The following is a 22,749-nucleotide window of genomic DNA, read 5'->3' on the forward strand; positions in this document are numbered from 1 at the left end:
ACCCTCCTGCTCCAGTCTGGGGTCTTTCCGCATTCTGGTTTCCCCCCATTCCAAGCCAGCCCAGCCCGTGTTTGCTCACAGGTCACATGTACCTGTGCACAAACAGAGCAGAGAGGGAAGGACACAGAAAATACCCATGAACTTTACCCCAGAAAATAGCCAGGACCTTAATGAGAAGGCAGAACAGGTCAAGGGGATGAAGAGCAGGGCTTGGCCAGGTGAGCTCTGCCAACCTGCAACCAGCCCCTTCTTTTAACAAGGGATGGAGGGACAGGACAAGGGGGAATGGCTTCTCACTGCCAGAGGGCAGGGTTAGATGGGATATTGGGAAAAAATTCTTCCCTGTGAGGGTGGGGAGGCCCTGGCACAGGTTGCCCAGAGAAGCTGTGGCTGCCCCATCCCTGGAGTGTCCTAGGCCAGGCTGGACAGGGCTTGGAGCAACCTGGGCTAGTGGAAGGTGTCCCTGCCCATGGCAGAGGGTTGAATGAGATGACCTTTAATGTCCCTTCCAACCCAAACCATCTTGTGATTCTATGATTCCCCCAGTCCCCATTTTCCCATGCCTTTCCCTTCCCCACTCACCCCCTCCTTTTGATCCTTCCCATAAGCATTCCCCATCATCCTGCATTCCCCATCATCCTGCATTCCTCTGCTCTCCCTCAGCACACCATAATCAATTTTCTCTTTACTATGAGATATTCTCTGCATAACCCAGAATAAGCCCATTTTCCTCTTTTCACAAAAAGTTTCTGGTTGAACGTCCTCAAGGTCACACCAGAGGGACATGTCCATTGGTGCCTCCAGAGCTCGGGTCTTGGCTGCTCCTCCTCATTGGCATTTGTGTGTGTGGGTGTTTAATTTAGTCATTTTTCTGTCTTTGTGGGTTTTCTCTTGTGCTGAAGAGCAGCAAAGCAGCATCCTCACAAGCCAAACATCCTGGTCCAGGCACAGCCCCAGGTGAGGAGATGGAGGACCAGCAGAGGGGCCACAGAGGCTCCAAGGATGGCCGGAAGGGGGGCTACAAGGTGTTGTGGGGGTCTGGGCAGGGAACACCAGACCCCAGAGAGTTTTGGGGCATCTGAGTGCCACCAGTGGGAATATGATAGAGCTGAATTCTTCTTATCCAGGGTAGGTGACATCACAGGGGCAATGGGGGCATGTTTGGGTTTGGGGAGCTGGAGCTGGCCACAAGGGAGGGTACAGCCCTGGGACAGAGCATGGCATGGGGCTTTGAGCGAGGGATGCCCCAAAACCTGGCTGGGCAAAGGCACAGTGGGATGACATTCCCCAGGGCAGCCCGGGCTGGGGACACTGAGAGAGCCCCTCACTTGGGGGGCCTGTGAGCCTTCCCTTGGAGCTCCTGTGTGGAAGCACTGCTGGGAAGGCTCCAACATCTCACCCTGTGGCAGGGCCTGGCCCTGAGCAGGCAGAGGGCCCCTGCCAGGCCCAGCAGGGCCAGGGCCACACAGAGCGGGGCAACCACGGCGGCGCGGTGACACCGCAGCACCGACACCGGCACAGCCACCACCTGCCAGCCCTGGTAGCCCGGCGGGGACTGGCACGTGTAGTCCTGCGGCCAGCCCTGCCCCAGGTGCCCCATAGCTGCCAGTGCCTGCAGCCCCCCAGCCCCAGAGCACGAGCAGCTGAAGGGGTTGTTGGCCGCAGTCACGTCCTGCAGGCGCCCCAGGAGCGTCACCTCATCCCACGGCAGCTCCACGATGGAGTTGTTGTCCAGGTGGAGGGTGTTCAGCACGGGGTAATTCCTGAGGGAGGGGACGGCCTGCAGCAGGTTTTGGCTCAGGAAGAGCTTCTTCAGGGAGTTGAGGGAGATGTCCATGGCACAGAGGTGGTTGTGGCTCATGTCCAGCACCTCTAGGTTGGGAGGCAGAGGTGTCAGCACTACCTCCAAGCCAGTGTGGGACAGGTTAAAGACCCGGAGGGATGCTGGCCACTGGCAGGAGGAGGATGGGTCTACCATGAGCTTGTTCTGGCTGAGATTGAGGTTCTGGAGCCCCTGCAGCAGCTGCACGCCCTCACACACACTGTGGTAGGACGTCAGGTTGTTGTGCTGCAGATTCAGCACCTGGAGCTGAGGAAAAGCTCCCTGGCAGAAGGCAGGTGTCAGGCTCCCATCCCCGAGGCTGTTTTGTGCCAGGTCCAGGGTCTGCAGAGCTCTGAACACCTTTCCAATGGCACAGGGCAGGCTGGTGACACTGGAGCTGGTGACAGCCAGCTCCTGCAGCATCTCCAGCCACGTGCCCAGGCTGGAGAAGGCCTGTTCATTGCCCATCAGCGGGGCAGATGTCACGTTGTTGAAGCTCAGGGACAGTATGGGCAAGCTCTGGCCATCCATTCCATGCCAGTCACCCGTGCCCTGGAAAACACAGCTGTCAAACGCCAGCTCCTGCACGTGGGTGTAGGAGAAGAACCTCAGCACACGGGCCAGGAGGATCTCAGGCACCAGCACATCAGCAATAATTACTTTCTGGATGATGAGGGAGCCCAGAGTCTCAATGGCAGAGTCGTCCAGGTCCCTGATGGGGAAGGCTATGTATTTCTCCAGCTCTCCCCCCCGAAACTCCACCACAGTTGCAGCCAGGCACTGGATGAGGCTGCCCGCGGTCTCCTCGGTCAGGTTGTAGCACACACAGCGCTCCTGGGTGCGGTTGAAGTAACACCTGTTTCTTCTGCCTTCTGCCCCCAACAGCCCCAGCCCCAGAAGGAGCAGAACAGCCACACTCATGGTGAACAACCTGAAAATGAGGGGGAATAGTGAACAGCAGGTAAAGGGACTTGCGGGACTCCCATCCTGGCTTGGGCAGGTTCTGCCATGCAGAGCCACCCCTTGGGGCATGGCACTGCCCTCATTGCTTCTGCACACCCCATGGGCACCCACCTGGCTACTGAGGGCTACCTGGCTGGCTACGTGACTCGGGGCAACACTCAGAGCAGCAGCCAACACCCAGGAGCTACACCTGTGCCACCCTCTCTGTGGCAGGGAGCCAGTGGCACTGGTCCCATCCCACCCCAAAAGCAGGGTGGCTCCTGAGGCTCTGCACTATCCTGCCTGGGCTGCCTTGCTGCAGGCTCCTGCTCCAAAGTGACCAGGGAATGCCATGGAATCAGGAGAAACTAGAAATGCCAAGTTACGGATGGGGAAGCCAGATGTGTCAGTCTGACCATGGGATGGGAGAGCCCCAGTTCTGCTTGTTCCTGTTTAATCTGGGGCAGGAAATTGCAACAGAGGGCTTCATGGTTTCCCTCTTCTCACCCAGTGACTTGATTCATCACCAGCCCCCAAAGAGATACTGGAAAATGACCTCTGAGGGTCCCTACAGGTCCCTGTCAGCACCAGGTACTGCTGAGAGGAGAGTCTGGTCTCCAGATTGCAAAAAAAGCAGCAACCAAAGATTAAAGGCTCCTAAAAAAGTGCTGACTCAGTTGTGTAGTGGTGGGGGGTCTTTGGGGGTCCCCAGTACAGCCTCCTACTTCTAGCAGGTCTGTGCTGGCACCAGCCCCAATCAGCCACAGCTTTTTTTGGCCATATCCCAAAATCCTCCAAGGATGGATCTCTCCCTACCTCTCTGTATCGCGGGGCTGCACCACCCTGCCGGGGAGAAACTCTCCTCCGGCACCTGCACCAAGCCCCCCTCACTTTGGGGGGCAGCGGGATCGAGGGTGAGTTTGTCCAGTGACTCACCAGCCGGCTCAGAAACGTTTCCTTCCCTCACGTCTGCTTCCTCTAACCGCTGCCAAATCCAGGGCTGAGGTGCCAGAGATTCCAAGTTCTCAGCTCTTCCCGGCACCTGATCTCCCCCTGCCTCGGGCTGTAGGAGCCCCCGGTGCCCGCGGGGTTGTTCCAGCCGCCGATGGCGCTCCCGCAGCCCGCGGTTGGACCCACGCGGTCGGGACCGACGGACACCCCGGAGCCGGCTCCCGGGCACTGCCCCTGCGCCCTCGGCGTGACTTCCTGACAGGGCAGCGCCGCCTGAGCCACGGGAAGCAATGCTCCGTGCAGCAGCCGCCCAGATCACCTCTGCTTCGCTGCCCCGCGGCCGCGGGCTGGGCAGGGCTGTGGTCCGAGTGCCAGCGCTTCTCGCTTTCCTGGGAAGGGGCACGGAGCGGAGTGTGGTCAGGATTCCCCAAAGGCAGTCTCAGGATCAGCCCTTTCCTTCCAGATGCTCTGGGATCGATCTGCCTCAGAGCCCACTGGCAGTGGAGAAGGGTACAGGACTGTCATAGCTGGCATCCAGACCATCCCCAGGGTTGTTCCGCGTAGGATGGGGATGGGACCAGCTCCATGCTGTACAGGGCACTTCCTCACCCAAGGCAAGCTGACAGCTTGGCCAAGGAACTCGTATCACTTGCCCTGTGCTCCTCTGGCAGCTGGTGCCTGTGCCTGCTCCGAGGGGTTAAGAGTGGAGACCACCAGGCATTTGGAAAGATCCAGAAGTGTTCAAGACAACTGGATGTGGCACTCAGTGTTCTGGTCTGGTTGACAAGGTGCTGATCAGTCAAAGGTTGGACTTGATGATCTTGGAGGTCTTTTCCCAACTTAGTGATTCTGGGATTCTGTGATCTCTCAGGAATTTTTTTCTTTCCCAGGGATTTCTCTGCCTGTGTTGGATTCAGAAAGGGCTTCAGGAAGGCAACAAAGCTGCATGGTTGGACACTACCATTCCCAGTTTGTTGTTGGTAATGTGGCATAACACATTAGTGCCACAACAGTTGGGGCTGGAGCTGCCTGTCCTGCACTCTCTGGCATTCCTGTGCAGAGGAGTTCTGCAATTCCATGATTCCTCTTCTCTGTCCTTGGGTTACATGAAACTCCTCTGCACGGGAAGGATGTGGAGCTGCTAGAGTGAGTCCAGAGGAGGCCATGGAGATGCTCCAAGGGCTGGAGCCCCTCTGCTCTGGAGCCAGGCTGGGAAAGCTGGGAGGGTTCACCTGGACAAGAGAAAGTTCCAGGGAGACCTCAGAGCCCTTGCAGGGCCTAAAGGGGCTCCAGGAGAGCTGGAGAGGGACTGTGGACAAGGGATGGAGCGACAGGACAAGGGGAAATGGCTTCTTGATGACAGAGGGCAGAGTTAGATGGGATATTGGGAAGGAATTCCTGACTATGATGGTGGTGAGGCCCTGGCACAGGTTGTTCAGAGAAGCTGTGTCTACCTCATCCCTGGAAGTGTCCAAGGCCAGGTTGGACGGGGCTTGGAGCAGCCTGGGATAGTGAAATGTATCCCTGCGCATGGCAGGGGGTGGAATGAGCTGAGCTTTAATGTCCCTTCCATGCCAAACCATTGTGTTATTCCATCAAACTGCTGCTGTGTGCACCGTGGAAAAATCACCGCTGCCCTCTGAGCTCCCGTCACTGCCCCTTTTGGCAGCTCTGTCAGCTTCTGGCCACCAGCCGCAAATTCCCCGAACCCTTTCCTGAGGAAGCACGAGCTCCTCTGCCCCTCGGCCAATACCACGGTGGAAGATTCCGGGGCCCCGAGACTCGTTGGTTCGCATTTCTGGTGAATTTTTGGGCTTTTTTTGGCCTCAGCACAGACATCCCACCCAGCACCGGCAACGCACAGCTCTCCGTGCCCGGGGCGGGCTGGGGGGCCGGGTTCCGCATCTCCCCGCCCCCGGACCGCCCCGGGTCTTTTCCTCCTGCTCCTCCTCCTGCTGCTCCTGCTCCTCCTCCTCCTCCTCCTCCTCCTTCCCGATGTGGGGCAGGCGGCGGGGCCGGCGCGGGGCCGGGCGCGGTGCGGAGGAGCTGCGGGCCCGGCGGCGGGAGCGAGAGGCAGGTCAGGGAGGGTTTGTGGGTCCCCTCGTGGGTGGGAGGGACGCCCCAGCTCAGCCTTGTCCCCTTAGACCCTCCCGGCTCCGTCCGGCCGCGCATCCCGCGGTGCGCGCAGTGATGGCACCGGGGGGTCCTGCCCGCTCGGGGAAGCGTTTTACAGCTTTAAAAATTTAATCCCGCCGACAATTCCACATTTCTTCAGCCATGCTGCCGCGGTTGGGTTTTCCAAGATCCCGCCCGTGTCTCAGACGGGATAAAAGGAGGCTCAGGGGGGATCTTCTCGCTCTCTACAAGTCCCCGACGGGAGGGTGGAACCGGACGGGGGGTCTGGTCCCAGGGAACGAGCGACAGGACAAGACAAGAGAAAACGGTCTCAAATTGCACCAGAGGATGTTTAAGTTGGATATTAGGGAAAAATTTCATCACCAAAAGGATGGTCAGGCATTGGAAGGGGCTGCCCGGGGCAGTGGTGGAGTCCCCATGCCTGGACTTGTTCTCAAAAAACAAGTAGACACGGTACTTGGGCCGTGTTCAGCTGGTGGGTATTCAGCTGGATACCGGGTGGTATTCAGCTGGAGGTTGGACTTGACGATCTTGCAGGTCTTTTCCAACCTTACTGGTTCTATAACCCTTCGTAAAAGCAGCCTCGAGTCCCTGCTGCTGGTCCTTGCAGCTGTGTCCGGCGCTCCTTCCCGTTATCCCAGCTGTGGATCCGCACATCCCTCCCAGGCCTACACAGGGAGGAACGGACAGTTTCTCCTTGGGTTAAGGGACGAATAAGGGGCTCTTGGGTGGGATGGAAAAACGTCCTGCCCTAGGTGGGTGGTGACGGGTCCTGATCCGATTGCAGCTCTCAGGAAAGCCCGGCGGGAGGAGCAGCTGGTCAGCAAGCGGCTTCTGCGGGAGGACAGCGCGGCAGAGGAGGGGGGACAGGATGGAGCAGACGCCGTGCCGGACCCACTCTCAGAGGATGAGGTGAAGAACATGACGTTCTCTGTGGTGATGGGGATCTCAGGGGTCTTCCCCAGCCTCAGCAGGTGAAGGAGGCTGGGCAGGGGTGGCTTTGGGAATGTTTCTGAGTCGCTGCCAGACACAGTAAGGTTCTCTGTGCCCATCTTTATGCCCTGTAATCCTTTGCCTCCAGGATTAATGGGATGAAATTTTAATGCTGGTACTGCTGAAAGCTCACCTGTGTTTTGATTCCGTGGCCAGGTCCTCGAGCTGCTCAGAGCTGTGCAGAGGGGCTCGGAGGACAGGAAAGGATCGCTCTGCCGCCTCCGCCGGGCTCTGCAGAACGAGGACACTCAGCAGAAGTTTGTCAGGTCAGCCCGGCTCTGGTGTGGCTGTTACCATGTCCCGAGGGGCCCTTTGTCCTGGTGGCTGGGTGGGTGAGAGCAGGGTGGGAGGTGACAGCAGCCTTTGGGTCCCACCAGGCTGGACAGCAGCATCCGGACGCTGACGGGGCTGTTCACCAGCAGCCTGGCCGACATGCAGCTGGAGGCAGCTCGTTGTCTACACGAGCTGTCCCACTCCAGTGACCCCACTGTGGCTGAGGCCTGTCTGCCCGTGACCTCCTACCTCCTCACGTACCTGTCGGGGCACAGCGTGGAGTTCACGGTGAGATCCATGTTCTGGCACCAGAGGATCCTTTGGTAACAGTTGGTATTGACCTCTCTTGGCCAAACCTGGCTCACATGGGAGTGCTGGTGGGAAGGGGCCTTCTGGAAAACCTCTGGTCCAACCTTCCCCTTGGAGCAGAACTGTTCCCAGTGCCCAAGTGTTACAACCCACCCCTGAAGGTGTGGTAACTGAGGTTCTTGTTAATGATAGACCCCTTGGGTGGGATGAGGGTGAAACAACACTGAATGACTGGGGTTTATATATATATATATATATAAATATGTATTTTTTATATGTATATGGCAGCTTTATTTTAGAACAATTTGATGGCAATGCAAAGGAGGTATGTAGATGTTTTGGTTATTATCTACAGGAATATAACAATATAAAAGTATAAAGATATCACTTAAGAAAATATATAAGGAAAAGAAAATAAAAGTAAGAGTAGATAGTGGAGAGGAAAGATATCACCACCAGTGGATCCAGTGATGAGACTTGACTGTTGCAATTTCAATGCCCTCCAAAGTGGAAGTGATCAGATCCCAACCTGAGCCAGACAGAAAAAGAACCAACTGAAGCTGACACAGCTGGGAATGGGGTGGCTGGAGAGTCCAGCAGTATCTGTGTGTCTGAATTCAGCTCTGCCCTGCTCGGAGGAGGGTGTGGGACCTGGGCCTTGCCCAGGGGAGCACAGACAGGATCACTGCTCTGGTGTGTTGCAGGAGCTGTGTTTGTACACACTGGGGAACCTTGTAGTAGAAAGTGAAGCTGTGAGGAAGCAACTTCTGCCTCAGGGCATCATTCCAGTGCTGGCATCCTGCATCCAGGTGGGTGAAACAGCTCAGCCACACTTCTCCTGCCCTGCCCTAGAGAGACTTTTCTGGCTGACAGCCCTGAGTGAGCAGCCCTCCTTCCAGCCTGGTGGTGGGCAGAGACCCCTCTGCAGGGAGCTGTTCCCTCGAGTGTGAGGGTCACTCCTGCACTCCATTTTTGGGGCTTAGCTCACCACCTTGTGCTCCTCTCCAGCTGAATCTCTCCCACCCAGTGGCTTGCTGATACAGTCTGTAATACAGGGAGCTGCAGGTCTCTCCCCTCTGCCTGGGTTGGGGCAGTGCTTTGCAGGTCTGCATTTGGGCTCCTAGACCCCTACAGCCACAACCCAGCGAGTGTGGGGAGGGGGATGGCTCAGCTTTGGTGTGGGCACAGGTTCCTGTGTCCCTCCCAGTGCCCTCTGTGCCCCCTCTCTTCCGGGCACAGTGGGACTCAGCTGCTGGGTTGGGTCTGGCACTGTGGGCCCCCCGCTTTGCCAGGGGGGATCAACTCTGTTCTGTTTGATTGCAGTCCCCACACGAGGCCGTGCTGGAAGGTGTGGGTTATGTCCTCTCACAGCTCCTCCAAGCCAAGGAATCACCCATGGAGATCATCCCGTGAGTCTGATCTTCTGAATCCTGCACCAGGATGGGCCCTGGGGTGCAGTGTGGTATTTGTGTGCTGGGGACATGGGACCTTTCCCATCCCAGTGATGTTAATAGTCTAGGGCAGAATCCCACCAGAATTGTGGGGGTTTGGATGTGGATCGTGGCACAGGGCTTGGCTCCTTTCCCTCAGCCTCATCCAAGCAGACAGCTCTGGTATTTTGGTGAAAGCCAGTGTGGAGCAGGGTGGGCTCGCAGGGAAGTTCTGACTGTGTTCCTCCTGTGAAGAAAAAGATCAGATTGACAGCCCTCAGTGCCAAAAATATGACCTCAGCCAAGGTGTCGTGAGTGCCCCCAGGCCCTGCCATGGACAGGGAGAGCCCAAGGCTGGAGCCTTTGGCTGAGAGTCTCTTCCAGGTGTTTACTGGGGGCATGTGGCTCCTGGTGTGGGGTGTGGCATCTCCCTGCTTGGTGACCAGGGTCAGTGCCTCCCTGTCAGTGTCTGTCCTACCTGTGCCTCCATTGACTCTGCTCTCTGACCCCAGGCAGGTCCTGGACTCTGTCCTCCCCCAGCACATGCTTCGCCTTGTGTGCTTCAGCCTCAAGGCTGGGCTGGGAGCAGCCGTGGAGTTTGCCTGGTGTCTCCACTACATCATTTGTAGGTAAATGTGCTTTTCTCCTCGTTTTGAGTTCCCCAGGGGCAGCCAAACAGAGGCATGAAGGCTCATGGTCCTGTGAGGGGACTGGATTTCCTCCTCTTGCCCTTTTCCCTTGGGAAAGCAATTCCTCTGCCATCCTGGGTATCCCTGCCCTCATATCTGAGCACACATGGGCTGTTTGCAGGATCACTGAGTTCCTTTATGGGGTGGTAATGGGTGATAAACCTGGGGAGGCTGTTTCTGGTCCTCTGAAATGCCCCCAGATCTCCTCCCCATGTCTGGAGTTGTCCCCCACGCTTCCCAAAGCAAGCTCCCTGAATCCTCACACTTGTGGGCTTGGCTCAGTGCCACCCATCCAGGCTGTCCAGCAATCCCTGCCTGCCACAGGAGACAAGGAATGTGGGGGTACTCAAAGAAGGGTTGGGGCTGTTGCTTCTAGACCCATACAGATAATTTCAGTGAATCTGTTTTTTATGGGCTTTTAAACATTCTCGGAAGCTTAAAAAAACCCTGCTATTGCAACATGAAATAAGCCCTGTGGTAGTTCAGGAGGGTGCTCTGAATTTCCAGGCCCTGTTGTTTGGCAAGGAGCTGTGGCAGTTTTCCCTCTCCAAGCTCCAAGAGCCACCCCACTGTCCCTCCCCTTTGCAGGCACAAATCCAACACCGTGCTGCTGGCGCTGGGGGCTGTGCCCGCCCTCAGCTCGCTCCTGCTCCACCTGGCTTCCGAAATCCCCCAGGATGCTCCCGAGGGCCTGGAGCTGGTGAGAGGCGGGCAGGGTGCTGGCTGTTCCCGGGATTGCTGTTCCTGGGTCCAGCTGAAGGGCTGTGTGTGTCACTCTCTGTCACAGCTCGTGTGTCCCGTGCTGCGGTGTCTCAGCAACCTGCTGGCAGAGACGGGCTGCCAGGTGCGGGATGAGCGCCTGCTCATCGCCCTGTTCCTCCTCCTGCAATGCTTCCTCCAGCAGCACCCATTCCTGGTCCAGGAGTGCCTGTGGCTGCTGAACAACCTCACGGGTGAGTGTCCCCTGGCACAGCCGGAGCACTGCTGGGACCTGCCCCGGTTTTACTGACATGTCCCTTCTCGGCCCCCCCCAGCGGACAGTCCCTTCCTCTGCTCCGCTCTGCTCTCCCTGGACCTGCTCCCGGCCCTGCTGCAGCTCCTGCAGTGCTCCCAGATGGCCAGTGTGCTGGTAAGACCTCACCTCGTGCCTTAGGAACGGTGGGGAAGCACTGGAGTTCCAGGAACATGAATCCCACTCTGACAGTGCTGGAGTTGGAGGGTGGATGGGGCGGTAGGGACAGCTTGGCAGAAGGTCTCCTGCTGTGACAGTCGCCAGCCACCTCCCCTGAAGCCAATCCAGCTGTATTTACCCCTGGCAGAGCCTTGTCCCAGCACAAGAGCAGTTCCAAGGGAGATGCTAACTTGGAGTGAGCCAGGGGAGGCTGCTGACACCTTGCTCTGGAGGACCCCAAAGCTTTAGAAGGCTTGGGGGGACACACTGCCAAGGGGTGGGGTGGCACAGCTGGGTCTGCCTGGCACGGGGATAAACAGTGCCTTGGGGTGGGCATGGAAAGGGCTTGTAAAGAGCATTGAAAATCCAGGGAGTTGGTGGGCACATGGCTTTGGGCAAGCACCTGGCAGGACAAAAAAAGCTGGAGAGAGACTTTGGACGAGGGTCTGGAGGGACAGAACAAAGGGGGAATGGCTTCACACTGCCAGGGGGTAGGTTAGATGGGATATTGGGAAGGAATTCCTGGCTATGAGGGTAGGAGGCACAGGTTGTCCAGAGAAGCTGTGGCTGCCCCATCCCTGGAAGTGTCCAAGGCCAGGTTGGACAGGGCTTGGAGCAACCTGGGCTAGTGGAAGGTGGTTCTGCCCATGGCAGGGGTGTGGAACTGGATGACCTTTAATGTCCCTTCCAACCCAAACCATGCTGTGATTCCATGCCATGGGAGTTGTTCCCAGCCCTCCCCAGCCTGTCAGGAATCTGCCCCTGAGGTGTTCCCTGCTCCTGCAGGTGCTGACCGTGCTGTGCAATATCGCGGAGAAGGGACTGTTCCAGTGCCAGCAGCTGCTCCAACAGCCCGTCCTGCCCCTGCTCCTGGCCATCCTCACCCTGCCCGACCCCGAGGCCCTGGGGCAGTGCCTGGAGCTGCTGCACCTCCTCTTCCTGCACTGCCCACAGGTGAGAGTTGGGGGGGGGCTCCAGGGCACAATAAAGGGGCAGGGAATTCTTATTGTGGGGGTTATTATCATGGAAGGGAGATGATTATTTAAAAAATGCTGTTCTCAGTCACCACCACACTACCCCCCATCCCTCACCACTTCCCTGCCCAAAGAGAAACTGTGATGCAGGAGGTGGAAGCCTTTCTTGTGTCTCTGGGAAGTACCTTTTCATCAAGCAGGACTGAGGTTTGGGCAGGTTGTTTGTACCCTCTGGGGTTATTATGGGTGGATTCTTTTTATTCCACTGTGGTTGCTTCATTTAGTGAAGACCACAGGAAGAAATTCTTGGCTGTGAGGGTGGGGAGGCCCTGGCACAGGTTGCCCAGAGAAGCTGTGGCTGCCCCATCCCTGGAAGTGTCCAAGGCTGGGTTAATCAGGGCTTGGAGCAACCTGGGCTAGTGGAAGGTGTCCCTGCCCATGGCAGGGGTGGAACAAGATGGTCTTTAAGATCCTTCCCAACCAACCATCAGCATGGTGGGATTTACCTGGTTTGGGAATGTGGTGTCTGTGAGGGCTCTGGGGAGTTCCTCCAGCCCCGTTCCCTGGGCTGTGGTGGCTGTGGGCAGACATGATCAGCTGTAGCCCCTGGCCAGCTCTCACCCCTCTCCTCTGGCACAGGCTGCTGCTGATTTCACCAGGCAAGGCGGGCACCAGGCCCTGGAGCAGCACCAGAACACCCCAGAGCTGCAGGAGCGGGCACAGGCTCTGCTGGATGTGGTCAGGCAGCCCCTGGGAGCCCCCAGTCCCTGCCACACCACACTGCCTGCCTTCTCCTAGGCCTTGCCACCTCCCTGCCCTCCCCCATGCTCCAAGGGGGAATAAACTGTCTGTCCACCCCATGCCCAGCTTCCCGAGGGCTGCTCAGGGCCCTGGCTGCAGGGGAGTGCTGCTCCTTGTCACCACCCCAGAGCCACCAGCCCAGTGCCCCCCCAGAGCCTGGAGAGAAGCAGAGCTGAGCCGCTGCCGGTGCCAGGGAGGGTGTGAAGGGCTGGATCAGCCATTCCTTTGGGCTTCCAGCCACCACGTGAAGCTCAGGGTAAGCACGTTGTGTTTATGGATTGATAAGTTAAAGATACATGTCTGACATTAAAGATCATCAGTCAAGTCTCCAGCATGCGTGTATTCACTGTCTGTCCTCATGCTTGGCTTTTCACAACACTCTCCAGGGCCTTGGCCACTTCATCCACCGTCAGGTTGTTCAGTGGGATGCTCTTCTCCTTCCCAAACTCTGTGGGAAACATAAAGGGTGAGATGGGGGAGGGATGTTGGCCCTCTTCTGGTGCCAGGGCAACCCAAAACCTGCCTTGGGCTTCCCCAGTGCCACTGGCATCACAGCCCAGGCTCCCACCAGCACCCTTTTAGATCTACCACTCCCCAGTGTCCCACTCTGTGCCCAAGTTGTCACTGCCACCTTCTCTTTATTCTCCTCCTTTCCCTTGGAGACAAGCCAAAGGAGGCAAACACCTTTCTCTGCCTCTTTTTGTTAACTTTGGCTGGGCAGAGACAAAAGCAGCAACCTTTCAGCCTGCTCCCAGCAAGGTGCTCACCAGCACCTCAGTAAAACAGTCTGAAAAACTCCCTGTTCCTACAGCAGCCCCAGCCCAGGGCTCCACTTCCCTGCAAGTCACACACAGACAAGAGACTCCACTGGTCCATGTGCTCACACTGGGAAATTTGTGCTTAAAGAGTCATTGCATCTCTTCAAAGGACAGTTTCTAAATTGTTTTGGTCAAGCCCAAATGTTTTTTGGAATAAAACAATGCATTTACAGAGGTGCTTTTCTGCTCCTTCCTTGGTGTTTCACTGACAATCCAGTGTAAATAAAGGAAAACCAGCCAAATTTTTGTGCAGTGAAGGGTGGGGGTGGGAGATCATAGCCACAGGCTGGAAACTACCTGCTGAGCCAAAGGGCCCTTTTCTGCCTCCCCCCAGGCCACTTCCCTGAAGTGAATCCCTCTTCCTGTCCCAAGGGCTCCCTCTCCACCAACATTCTTCACTGTAACCCCTGAACCCCCACTGCTGTATCCCATGGGAAGGAATTCCTCCCTGTGAGGGTGGGGAGGCCCTGGCACAGGTTGCCCAGAGAAGCTGTGGCTGCCCCATCCCTGGAAGCATCCAAGGCCAGGTTGGATGGGGCTTGGAGCAAGCTGGGCTAGTGGAAGGTGTCCCTGTCCATGGCAGGGAGAGGAACAAGATGGTTTTTAAGGTACTTCCAACTTAAACTGTCTTGTGATTCTATGATTTTTCCCCATCCCCATTTTCCCATGCTTTTCCCTTCCCAACCCACCTCCTCCCTTTGAGCGTTTCATGGCCTTTAAGCCCTTCCAACCCAAACCATTCCATGTAGATTCCATGACTCTCTGGCTCCCCGCAGGTGCCTCCTCCCGGCGGGCACCTCACACTCACCGTACCGCGCCCAGAGCTTGGGCTGGACACCAGAGCACTCCCGGATGAGGATGGGGAAGTCGGGGTTCGCCTTCTTCAGGGTCACATAGTGCTTCTCAATGAACTCCCTGCGGGGGGAAGGAGAAGCGGCGGGTCCCCGGCGCTCAACCCGGGAGTCCCCCGGCCGAACGGGACCCCCAAGCAGAGCACCCCGAACCCCATTCCCGGCTGTCCCCGGGTCCCCGCGCTGACCTGACGCCCTGGCTGCCGGCGGAGCGCTGGCACAGGTGGATGCGGAGCTCCCGCATCCTGAGGCCCAGCCCGCCCCCAATGCCCCTCACCGCGGCTGCCGCCATCTTGTTCTGCCCTCACAACAACACGGGGGGGCGGGACCGCGGGGCACCTCCGCCAATCACAATGCCCGCCGCGCCGCGCCGGCCAATGGGAGCGGAGGCCACGGTAGCGCCGACTAATGGGAGCGGGCGGCGTAGGGTGCGCCGGGAGGGCAGCGCAGGGCAGAGGGGACGCGGAGCAGGGCCCGGACAGAGACCTGCGAGCGCAGCGATGCCGGACCGCGACAGTGAGTGCGGGACACCGGGAACACCGCGACACACCCGGGAACACCGGGAACACCGCGACACACCCGCGACGGGACACCCGGCCCTCGCGCGGGGGGTGCTGCGGGGCGCGGGGCGGGGCGGCCCGGTGTGAGGGGGAGCGGTGTAGGCCCAGCCCGGGCTGCGGGAGCGAGGGGACTCTCGAGGGGTCGGGGGGACCCCGGGTTGGTGCGAGGGACCCCCCTGCGGGGAGACGGGGTGCAGAGACTGCCAGGAAGGGACCTCTGGGGGTGAGGAGATCCCCGGGGCGCGGGCCGGGGGTGTCGGGTGTTTTTGGGGCGCGGGGATGGAACACCCCTGGGAGGGCGCGGAGCCGCGGGGGTTGGGGCGGGGGGTGTCGCAGTGGCACCGGGACGCCTTTGTCCCGAGCACAAGTGGCAGCGGGCTGGGATCCACTCGGAGCTGCGGGTGGACACTGCTCCCGTCCCTGCTGCTGGGCCGGGTGGGTGGGCAGAGGGGTCAGTGCCACATAGACCCTGTCTGAGCTCTCTCTCTCACGTTCCCCAGATGAGCCGTTTTCCAACCCCCTGGCCCCTGATGGCCACGATGTGGATGACTCTCACTCCTTCCACCAGTGAGTACAGCTCTGGGGCACTGGGCAGCACTGGGGTGGGACTGGGCCAGCACCGAGACCCCAGCCTGATGCCCATCTAGAAGCTGGGACTCACTGGTGCACCCCATCCTTAAGACCTCATGCCCATCTCTACCACACAGGACCTGCTGGCAAACCCACTGCCTCCTTGGAAGCTGTCCTGCACCAAAGCTCTTTGGGAATGATGATTTCTGTTGCCTCTCTCCCTTGCAGATCCAAGCTGACCAATGAAGACTTCAGGAAGCTCCTCATGACCCCGCGGGCTGCGCCAACATCTGCGCCACCGTCCAAATCTCGCCACCATGAGTGAGTAGGACTGTTTTACAGGACCATGGGACAATCCAGGCTTGCTTTCCTGCTTTCCCTCTGGGGCTCCGTGCTCAGCTCATGTTCTCCCCTGCACTCTGCAGCAGAGTATCTAAAGGGGGTTTTCCTGATGAGTGTGTGAAGTGGGGAAGCACGTGGGTCAGGGCTGCTGTCAAAACCAGAATGAAGTTCATGGCTGTTAAGACACTTTGTGCATGAGGCAGATTTGGTTTCTGTTTGGTGAAAATCAGTGCTTTCCCCTCCTCTCCCTGCTGCAGAGTGGAATTAGGGAGAAATTAGGGAGAGGGACTGTGCTTTTCCATCTTGGAGCTCCTCAGTGCCATTCTGTGTCTGAGGGAATGTTCTCTCCACCTGCCATCCCTGTGGCTCTGCAGAATACACATGTGTTTTCTCACCCTTTTCCAGGATGCCCCGGGAGTACAACGAGGATGAAGATCCAGCTGCTCGCAGGAGGAAGAAGAAAAGGTAAATGGGGAAAGCATTGTATCAGGACTTGTCATTATACATCGTGTCCCTCCTGTGGAAGGAGCTTCTGAGCTCTTGAGCTCTTAAAGAGGGATTATTTTGGAGCTTTGGAGAAGAGCTCAGCCTGAGGGCCTGTCACTGCTTGTGGGACAGTTGGCCTCAGTACAGCACTTTCCTCTTGCCTGGTGTCCTCCAAGCACATTGTATCCCATGGTGGTTTAGTGTGGGTTTGGGGAGGGGGTTGGGAGCAGGACAGACATATGTGGAGCCTCAGATGCTGTTATCTGACCCCAAAAAGATGAACATGTCACTCTTAACCCGGAGGTGTTTCCCACCCCCAGCTACTATGCAAAGCTGCGGCAGCAGGAGATCGAGCGCGAGAGGGAACTGGCCGAGAAGTACCGGGACCGAGCCAAGGAGAGGAGGGATGGAGTGAACAAGGACTACGAGGAGACGGAGCTGATCAGCACCACGGCCAACTACAGGGCTGTGGGGCCCACGGCCGAGGCGTACGTGAGCTGTGGTGGGGCCTGGGCTCGCCAGCCTGATCCTTAACTGGCTTCTAACTGGCTCCATTGTCACTGCCCAGGGATAAATCTGCTGCGGAGAAGAGGAGGCAGTTGATCCAGGAGTCCAAGTTCTTGGGTGGTGACATGGAGCACACTCACTTGGTGAAGGGTCTGGACTTCGCGCTGTTGCAGAAGGTGAGCGCAGACACCACGGGGCTGCTCTGCTGCCCTGCCCTCCCCCACGGGCAGAGGGTGGTAGTTCCAGTTCCAGGTGCTCTGATCTTGGCAGTGTGGATTTCCCTTTGTGGGAAGGGTTGCTGAAGGGTCTGGGCCCTGGTGGCAGTGGCCGGGGTTGGCTGTAATGCCTGGATGTTCTGCACATCCAGGTACGGGCTGAGATCGCCAGCAAGGAGAAGGAGGAGGAAGAAATGATGGAGAAGCCCCAGAAAGAGACTAAGTGAGTGGTTGAGGACTTTGGACTCCTCGAAAAGGATTTTGCAGCTGCCTTACAGAGAGGAGGAGGCAGGGGAGGCATTTGCTTGGCTTAACACTTTTGGTTTCTGTTTTCGTTCAGGAAAGATGAAGATCCCGAGAACAAAATTGAATTTAAGACCCGGCTGGGTAAGACTGTGTGGGTGTGGCTGTTCCCCACCTTTTGTTGTGCTGTGAATGTGGGAGAAATCCTGGAGGGCGAATGGAGGAATGAAAACCTTTAGTCATTGGAGAGGGAGGAGTCCTGGATTTGAGGGCTGTAGGAAGTGTGTCGCTTAGGAGGCGATTCTTGTGTTGCTGATAAACTGAACATGCTCCATGGGCTTGTCCAGTGCTCTCCCACACTTTTCGTTGCTCTCCAGGCCGCAACATCTACCGCATTCTGTTCAAGAGCAAGACCTACGAGCGGAACGAGCTGTTCCTGCCGGGAAGGATGGCCTACGTGGTGGATCTGGACGATGAGTACGCAGACACCGACATCCCGACCACGCTGATCCGCAGCAAGGCCGACTGCCCCACCATGGAGGTACCCAGCTGGCCTCAGGCTGCCTTGCCTCACTGGCCTGAATGGGCCAGAGCAGGTTTTTCCAGGGGGGAAGTCCCTGCCAAGGGAGCAGGATGCTTCCTCGTGGATTTGCCTTCCAGGCTCAGACCACCCTGACCACCAACGACATTGTCATCAGCAAGCTCACGCAGATCCTCTCCTACCTCAGGCAAGGCACTCGCAACAAGAAGCTCAAGAAGAAGGACAAAGGTAGGAGCTGAAGGGAACTGAGTAGTAGGACTTCAGTGCTTGGAGCACAACCTGAGGGAATGAGACGTGTTTTGGGGTGTGCCATTCCCTTGCACTGTGAGGCAGTGGGCTTGGAGAACAGCACTTCCTGAGCACTGTGTCCTGAAGGACAGGCTGCTGGGAAATGAGAGCTGTGAGGGTGCCTCGTGGTGCTCTGAACTTCCTGGTGAAGACCTAGCTCCCTAGGAAATGTCCCCTGTTGGGGAGGGATGCAATGGCTTCCTGAGGGGGCTGAGTATGATGTGGTGACATCCTCCAGGCTTGCCACTCCAGGGGTTTGGAACCTGGATTGGGGACAGGGAAGCAGCGGATGATGTGCCTCTCACTGCTGTTGTGTCCTTGCAGGGAAGCTGGATGAGAAGAAGCCTCCTGAAGCTGATATGAAGTAAGTGTCAGCCTGCCCACAGGCTGTGGAGTCATAGCTCTCTGCCTTAGGGAATGTCTTTTTGGCCCACCACGTTTGGAGAGGGCTGGGTTTGGAGCTGCTGGACCCAGAGTTTGTAGGACAAGGCTGGAGGCAAGCACTGGTTTGGATTTCGGGCTTGAGGCAGGTGAGGGCTGTTGCTCTGGACCACAAGATAGAGATCCAGCAGCAGAAGGGAACAGAAATGCAGCAATACCTCTGACATGTGTGGATGCCACTTCCACATCTGCTGTTCCTAGCTCTCGGTGCTCGTGCTCTGTGCTCTGTTACCAGGGTCCAGGTCACAGGGAGGTGACTGTGGCCTCTCCTCCTGCAGCACCCATAACCACAGGCTCTTTCCCACTTGTAGCATCTTTGAAGACATTGGGGATTATGTGCCCTCCACTGCCAAGATGCCACGGGACAAGGAACGGGAGAGGTACCGGGAGAGAGAGCGTGACAGGGACCGGGAGCGCGACAGAGACCGAGAGCGCGACCGGGACCGCGAGAGAGACAGGGAGCGGGACCGGGAGAGGGAGGAGGAGAAGAAGAGGCACAGCTACTTTGAGAAGCCCAAGGCTGATGATGAGGTGAGCCTCTGCTCAGGAAGGACGGTCCCACCTGAGCCCTTTGGGAGTCATGGCTGTGGGGCTGGGAGGTCACCCTGAGGGCTTTGGGTGCCCCTACACATGACAGTGTCAGCTCTTGCTGAGCTCTGTCTGTCCCCAGGGGTTGGTGGGTAGCTGGGTGCTTGTCCTGTCTCTCAGCAATTGAGGCAGGACTAGCACAAACCTTGTAGTGTTTGTAGTTCAGCTCTGAAGGCTTGGAACAGAGTCTGAAAGCAGAGCTGCACATCATGCAGCACTGTCACTCGTCTGCCTTCAGCCCTCACGGCTAACACTGTGTCTCTCTCTCTTCTTTGCAGCCCACAGACATCGACAAAGGTGAGTCAAGTGGTGTGGACACCTGAAAGACATTGTACAGGGTTGGAGATTTCAGAACTGCTGTGACAGAGGGAATTGCCTCTGTGTGTGTGGAATGTGCAGAGGCAGCAGAGCAGAGCTCATGCTGCCTGTAAGCTGAGGAGGATTCCAGGGAGAAGGCTCCAGGCAGAGCTCATTGCAGCCTTCCAGTGCCTAAAGGGAGTTTATAATAAAGAGGGAGAGGGGCTTTTTTTGTGGGCAGAGAAGTAATAGGACAAGGGGGAATGGTCTTAAACTAAAAGATAATTTAGGTTAGATATTAGGAAGAAATTCTTCCCTGTGAGGGTGGTGATGCCCCGGCACAGATTGCCCAGAGAAGCTGTGGATGTCCCATCCCTGGAAGTGTCCAAGGCCAGGTTGGATGGGGCTTGGAGCAAGCTGGGCTAGTGGAAGGTGTCCCTGCCCATGGCAGGGGGAGGAATGAGATGGTCTTTAAGGTCCCTTGCACCTCAACCATTCTAACATTCCAGGTGTCCTGGGATCAGCCCTCCCCAGTCTGTGCCAGACTGGTTTGCTGCTGCTCTCCTACCTCACTTGCAGCCTGTCCTGCCTGTTACCCTGTCCCAGGGAGGTTCTGCCCAGCTCCATGTCTATTGCAGTGACCTGTTCCTCCCCCTGAATTTAACCTGCTGCTCTCTCTGCCCCAGGACCTGGCTCAGCCAAGGAGCTCATCAAGTCCATCAACGAGAAGTTTGCTGGAGCTGCTGGCTGGGAAGGAGCAGAGGCATATCCTTTACTGTCCATGCCAGCCTGAGTGTGGGCCCAGGCTGCCCTTGCAGGCAGGCCTTGCCCCTGCATGGCTGTGGGACTGTCTTTCCTCACCTGGGAGCAGGGAAATGCTGCCCAAACCTTGCTGTTCCTACACCAAATGTAAACTCTGCACCCTCCAATTCGGCAGTGTTGGGGCAGGAGGTGGTTTTCCAGCTGGCTGTGCTCAGCCTGTAGCTGTAGGGCTTGTGGTAGTGCTTTCCTTAACTATTGTCACCTTGAAGAAGCCAGAGGACAAGAAGCAGCTGGGAGACTTCTTTGGCATGTCCAACAGCTATGCCGAGTGCTACCCTGCCACGTAAGGAACAGTGGGAGGCTGCGGGGTGGGAGTGGGGTGTGGAGAGGGGATCAGGGTGTGCAGGGGGGCTGCTGTTCTCTGGCAGCAGGAACTTGAACATCAGCCTCACTGCTTGTTGGGGGAGCAGGCCTGGCCTTATCTGTGGTTACAGTCGACTGTTAAAATGTTCCCCCAGTCTTTGGTTGTGGCAGACATGGCCTTTCCTTAGCTGCTCCCTGCTGTACATAGCTGCTTGGAGCTGCAGCCCTTCACAGCCTGGGAGAGGCTGAAGTGGCTGGGAATGTGCTGAATTCTCTGGTAATCCATCTGGAGCTCTGGCCTCCCTCAGTGGAAGAGGAAGAGCTTTCAGCCTGTAGAGTCATCCTGGGAGCATTGGAGTGCTCTGTGGTACAGCTCACCTGCGGGGCTTGCAGCCCTGGGGGTTCTTCTCTCTGGTCCAGGAACTGAGTGCATTTGGTCTGAGGCCACAAGACAGGGCTCCCACCAGCTCAAAGGTCCTGATCTATGTCCCGTGGACCCACTCTAAACCCTTTCCTTGCTTTTTTGTTCCCAGAATGGATGATATGGCCGTGGACAGCGATGAAGAAGTGGACTACAGCAAAATGGATCAGGTATTTTGTCACCAGCCTTTAGGAGCAGCCAGCAAACTGGGCACTAGTGCTGGCTGAGGATCCCATGGGAGAGAGAAAGCCCTGGAGCTGGGTGTTGAATGTCTCCTGCCTGGAGCTTCTCAGGGAGGGGATCCAGAGCCAAGGGTGGTGGGAGGTTGAGCTTGTGGCTGGGCACATAGGGGCTGTGTCAGAAGCCCTGACCAGCAGCCGCTGAGGAGCTGCTCTGACTTGTTTTCTCCCTGCAGGGTAACAAGAAGGGGCCTCTGGGCCGCTGGGACTTCGACACACAGGAGGAGTACAGCGAGTACATGAACAACAAGGAGGCCCTGCCCAAGTGAGTGCAGCCCTTGGGAAGGGCCACCCCCTGTGGGTGGGGTGGCCATGCTGGCCAAACCTGGGTGCTGGGGGAACTTAAACAAGATGGGTGTGCCCTGGTGAGGCCCTGAGGAGGAGCTGTGGGTCCAGGGCCTGGTGATTTGTCTTTGCTCTTGGAATCACTCTCGAGGACTCCAGCCCTGATTTCAGGGGCCCAGGCCGGGTCTGGAGTGTGTGTTTATGGCTGGGGAGACGCATCCTTTCCTCTGGCAGGCTGTGAATTCCCTGCAAGCACTGAGCTGTCCTGCTCCTTCCCCAGGGCAGCGTTCCAGTATGGGATCAAGATGTCTGAGGGGCGCAAAACCCGCCGCTTCAAGGAGACGAATGACAAGGCAGAGCTGGACCGGCAGTGGAAGAAAATCAGTGCGGTGAGTGCCTGGTGCTGGGGCCTGGGGACTTCATCCACAAGCTGCCAGTGTAGCCCAGGACAGCTCCCAGCTAGTCCTGCCCTCACTGTCCCAGTCATGGCTCTTTGGTCCAGCCACACACTGCTGGGGTGTGTGTGCAGCAGGGCCAGCTCTCGAGCAGTTGGATTTGCTCCTTGCAAGAGCATCAGCCAAATACTTGGGGCTTCAGTCAGGGGTTTTTTGCTCTGGGCTGTGCAGAAGATGAATGTGCCAAAACTATAAGTTTGGAGCCATCCAAAGGGGCTTGGAGGGGACAGGGCATGTTTGGTGGCTCCCTGTTTGCCAGGTGGCAGAGCTGGGGATTGTCCTGGCAGGATGAGCTGGCCATGGGCACCCCGAGAGTATGGGATGGGATGGACAAGGTGAGAACAAATGGTCTGTGGTGGCCAACAAGGAGCAAAGGGGGAACAAGCTGCTCCAACTGTAGCTCAGCTCAGCTCGTTCTGGGCTGGATCCAGTTATCTGGGTGTATCTGGGACCCTCCAGCCCCTCTGCTGAGGTTGTGAACAGCCACATTCCCTGAGGGTCATGGGATTTTGTGCTTTCTCTGCAGATCATCGAGAAGAGGAAGAAGTTGGAGGCTGATGGGTCAGTACAGTTGTGTCTGCTCAGCTGCAGGGGCCCTCCTGGGGTCCCCTCACCCTTCTGTGGGGTTAAACTGTGGTCCCTTGTGCTGAACTCTGGATGGGAGGGTGATGGAGCTGCCTGCCCTGCATCCTCACCACCCTCCTGCCCCTCTCTGTCTTCCAGGGTTGAAGTGAAACGTCCCAAGTACTGATGTCTCCAGCATCTCCTCCTCCCATTCCTGGAAGCCCATCCTGCTGGGTGCTGTTCCCAGAGTGTGCTGGTGTGCTCTCCTTGACCCACACACCATCAACTTTCTGCTCTGGGCTGGGGGGCTCTCCTCTCTCTCCACTCTTTTCTGTAGAGCCTGTGCAGTGTAAATGTTGTACCCTTAATAAAGTTACAAGAAGTTTGCCTGAGCCTCTGTTTGTGTGGGCAGGAGAAGGTGC

The 22,749-nt window shown here is 57.5% G+C and overlaps 3 protein-coding genes across 3 annotated transcripts; 2 read left to right on the top strand and 1 right to left on the bottom strand.

Annotated features, from left to right (window-relative positions):
• The first annotated feature begins 5,695 nt into the window (after positions 1-5,695).
• TMCO6 (transmembrane and coiled-coil domains 6) lies at positions 5,696-12,822 on the top strand. Its single transcript, XM_027643690.1, has 12 exons — positions 5,696-5,792; positions 6,639-6,763; positions 7,001-7,110; positions 7,222-7,405; positions 8,131-8,235; positions 8,750-8,835; positions 9,369-9,485; positions 10,134-10,245; positions 10,333-10,498; positions 10,580-10,674; positions 11,503-11,670; positions 12,330-12,822. Exons 1-12 carry the CDS (start codon positions 5,711-5,713, stop codon positions 12,486-12,488), a joined length of 1,509 nt encoding a protein of 502 aa, XP_027499491.1. The 5' UTR covers positions 5,696-5,710; the 3' UTR covers positions 12,489-12,822.
• Positions 12,743-14,493, bottom strand: NDUFA2 (NADH:ubiquinone oxidoreductase subunit A2). Its single transcript, XM_027643693.1, has 3 exons — positions 14,349-14,493; positions 14,118-14,224; positions 12,743-12,939 (listed from the first exon to the last, which is right to left on the bottom strand). Exons 1-3 carry the CDS (start codon positions 14,450-14,452, stop codon positions 12,848-12,850), a joined length of 303 nt encoding a protein of 100 aa, XP_027499494.1. The 5' UTR covers positions 14,453-14,493; the 3' UTR covers positions 12,743-12,847.
• Positions 14,494-14,582: 89 nt separating this feature from the next.
• Positions 14,583-22,714, top strand: IK (IK cytokine). Its single transcript, XM_027643520.1, has 20 exons — positions 14,583-14,676; positions 15,221-15,287; positions 15,519-15,611; positions 16,038-16,097; positions 16,439-16,606; positions 16,687-16,801; positions 16,993-17,063; positions 17,181-17,227; positions 17,461-17,624; positions 17,744-17,852; positions 18,237-18,276; positions 18,665-18,884; positions 19,220-19,238; positions 19,925-20,003; positions 20,263-20,343; positions 20,897-20,954; positions 21,200-21,288; positions 21,589-21,697; positions 22,290-22,324; positions 22,487-22,714. Exons 1-20 carry the CDS (start codon positions 14,661-14,663, stop codon positions 22,512-22,514), a joined length of 1,668 nt encoding a protein of 555 aa, XP_027499321.1. The 5' UTR covers positions 14,583-14,660; the 3' UTR covers positions 22,515-22,714.
• The last annotated feature ends 35 nt before the right edge of the window (positions 22,715-22,749 follow it).

This window comes from Corapipo altera, unplaced genomic scaffold, assembly GCF_003945725.1.
Source record: "Corapipo altera isolate COAL_440 unplaced genomic scaffold, ASM394572v1 75, whole genome shotgun sequence".
NCBI classification, from domain to species: domain Eukaryota; kingdom Metazoa; phylum Chordata; class Aves; order Passeriformes; family Pipridae; genus Corapipo; species Corapipo altera.

Excerpts from the sequence above, each read along its gene's own strand:
- TMCO6 (XM_027643690.1), top strand. The coding sequence starts at position 5,711 with ATGTGGGGCAGGCGGCGGGGCCGGCGCGGGGCCGGGCGCGGTGCGGAG. Across the intron at positions 10,246-10,332 it reads CTCCCGAGGGCCTGGAGCTG|CTCGTGTGTCCCGTGCTGCG; the intron begins GTGAGAGGCGGG and ends TCTCTGTCACAG. Across the intron at positions 10,499-10,579 it reads GCTGCTGAACAACCTCACGG|CGGACAGTCCCTTCCTCTGC; the intron begins GTGAGTGTCCCC and ends GGCCCCCCCCAG.
- NDUFA2 (XM_027643693.1), bottom strand. The coding sequence starts at position 14,452 with ATGGCGGCAGCCGCGGTGAGGGGCATTGGGGGCGGGCTGGGCCTCAGG. Across the intron at positions 14,225-14,348 it reads GCCGGCAGCCAGGGCGTCAG|GGAGTTCATTGAGAAGCACT; the intron begins GTCAGCGCGGGG and ends TTCCCCCCGCAG. Across the intron at positions 12,940-14,117 it reads CAAGCTCTGGGCGCGGTACG|AGTTTGGGAAGGAGAAGAGC; the intron begins GTGAGTGTGAGG and ends TGTTTCCCACAG.
- IK (XM_027643520.1), top strand. Across the intron at positions 17,625-17,743 it reads CCGACTGCCCCACCATGGAG|GCTCAGACCACCCTGACCAC; the intron begins GTACCCAGCTGG and ends TTTGCCTTCCAG. Across the intron at positions 21,698-22,289 it reads AGTGGAAGAAAATCAGTGCG|ATCATCGAGAAGAGGAAGAA; the intron begins GTGAGTGCCTGG and ends CTTTCTCTGCAG.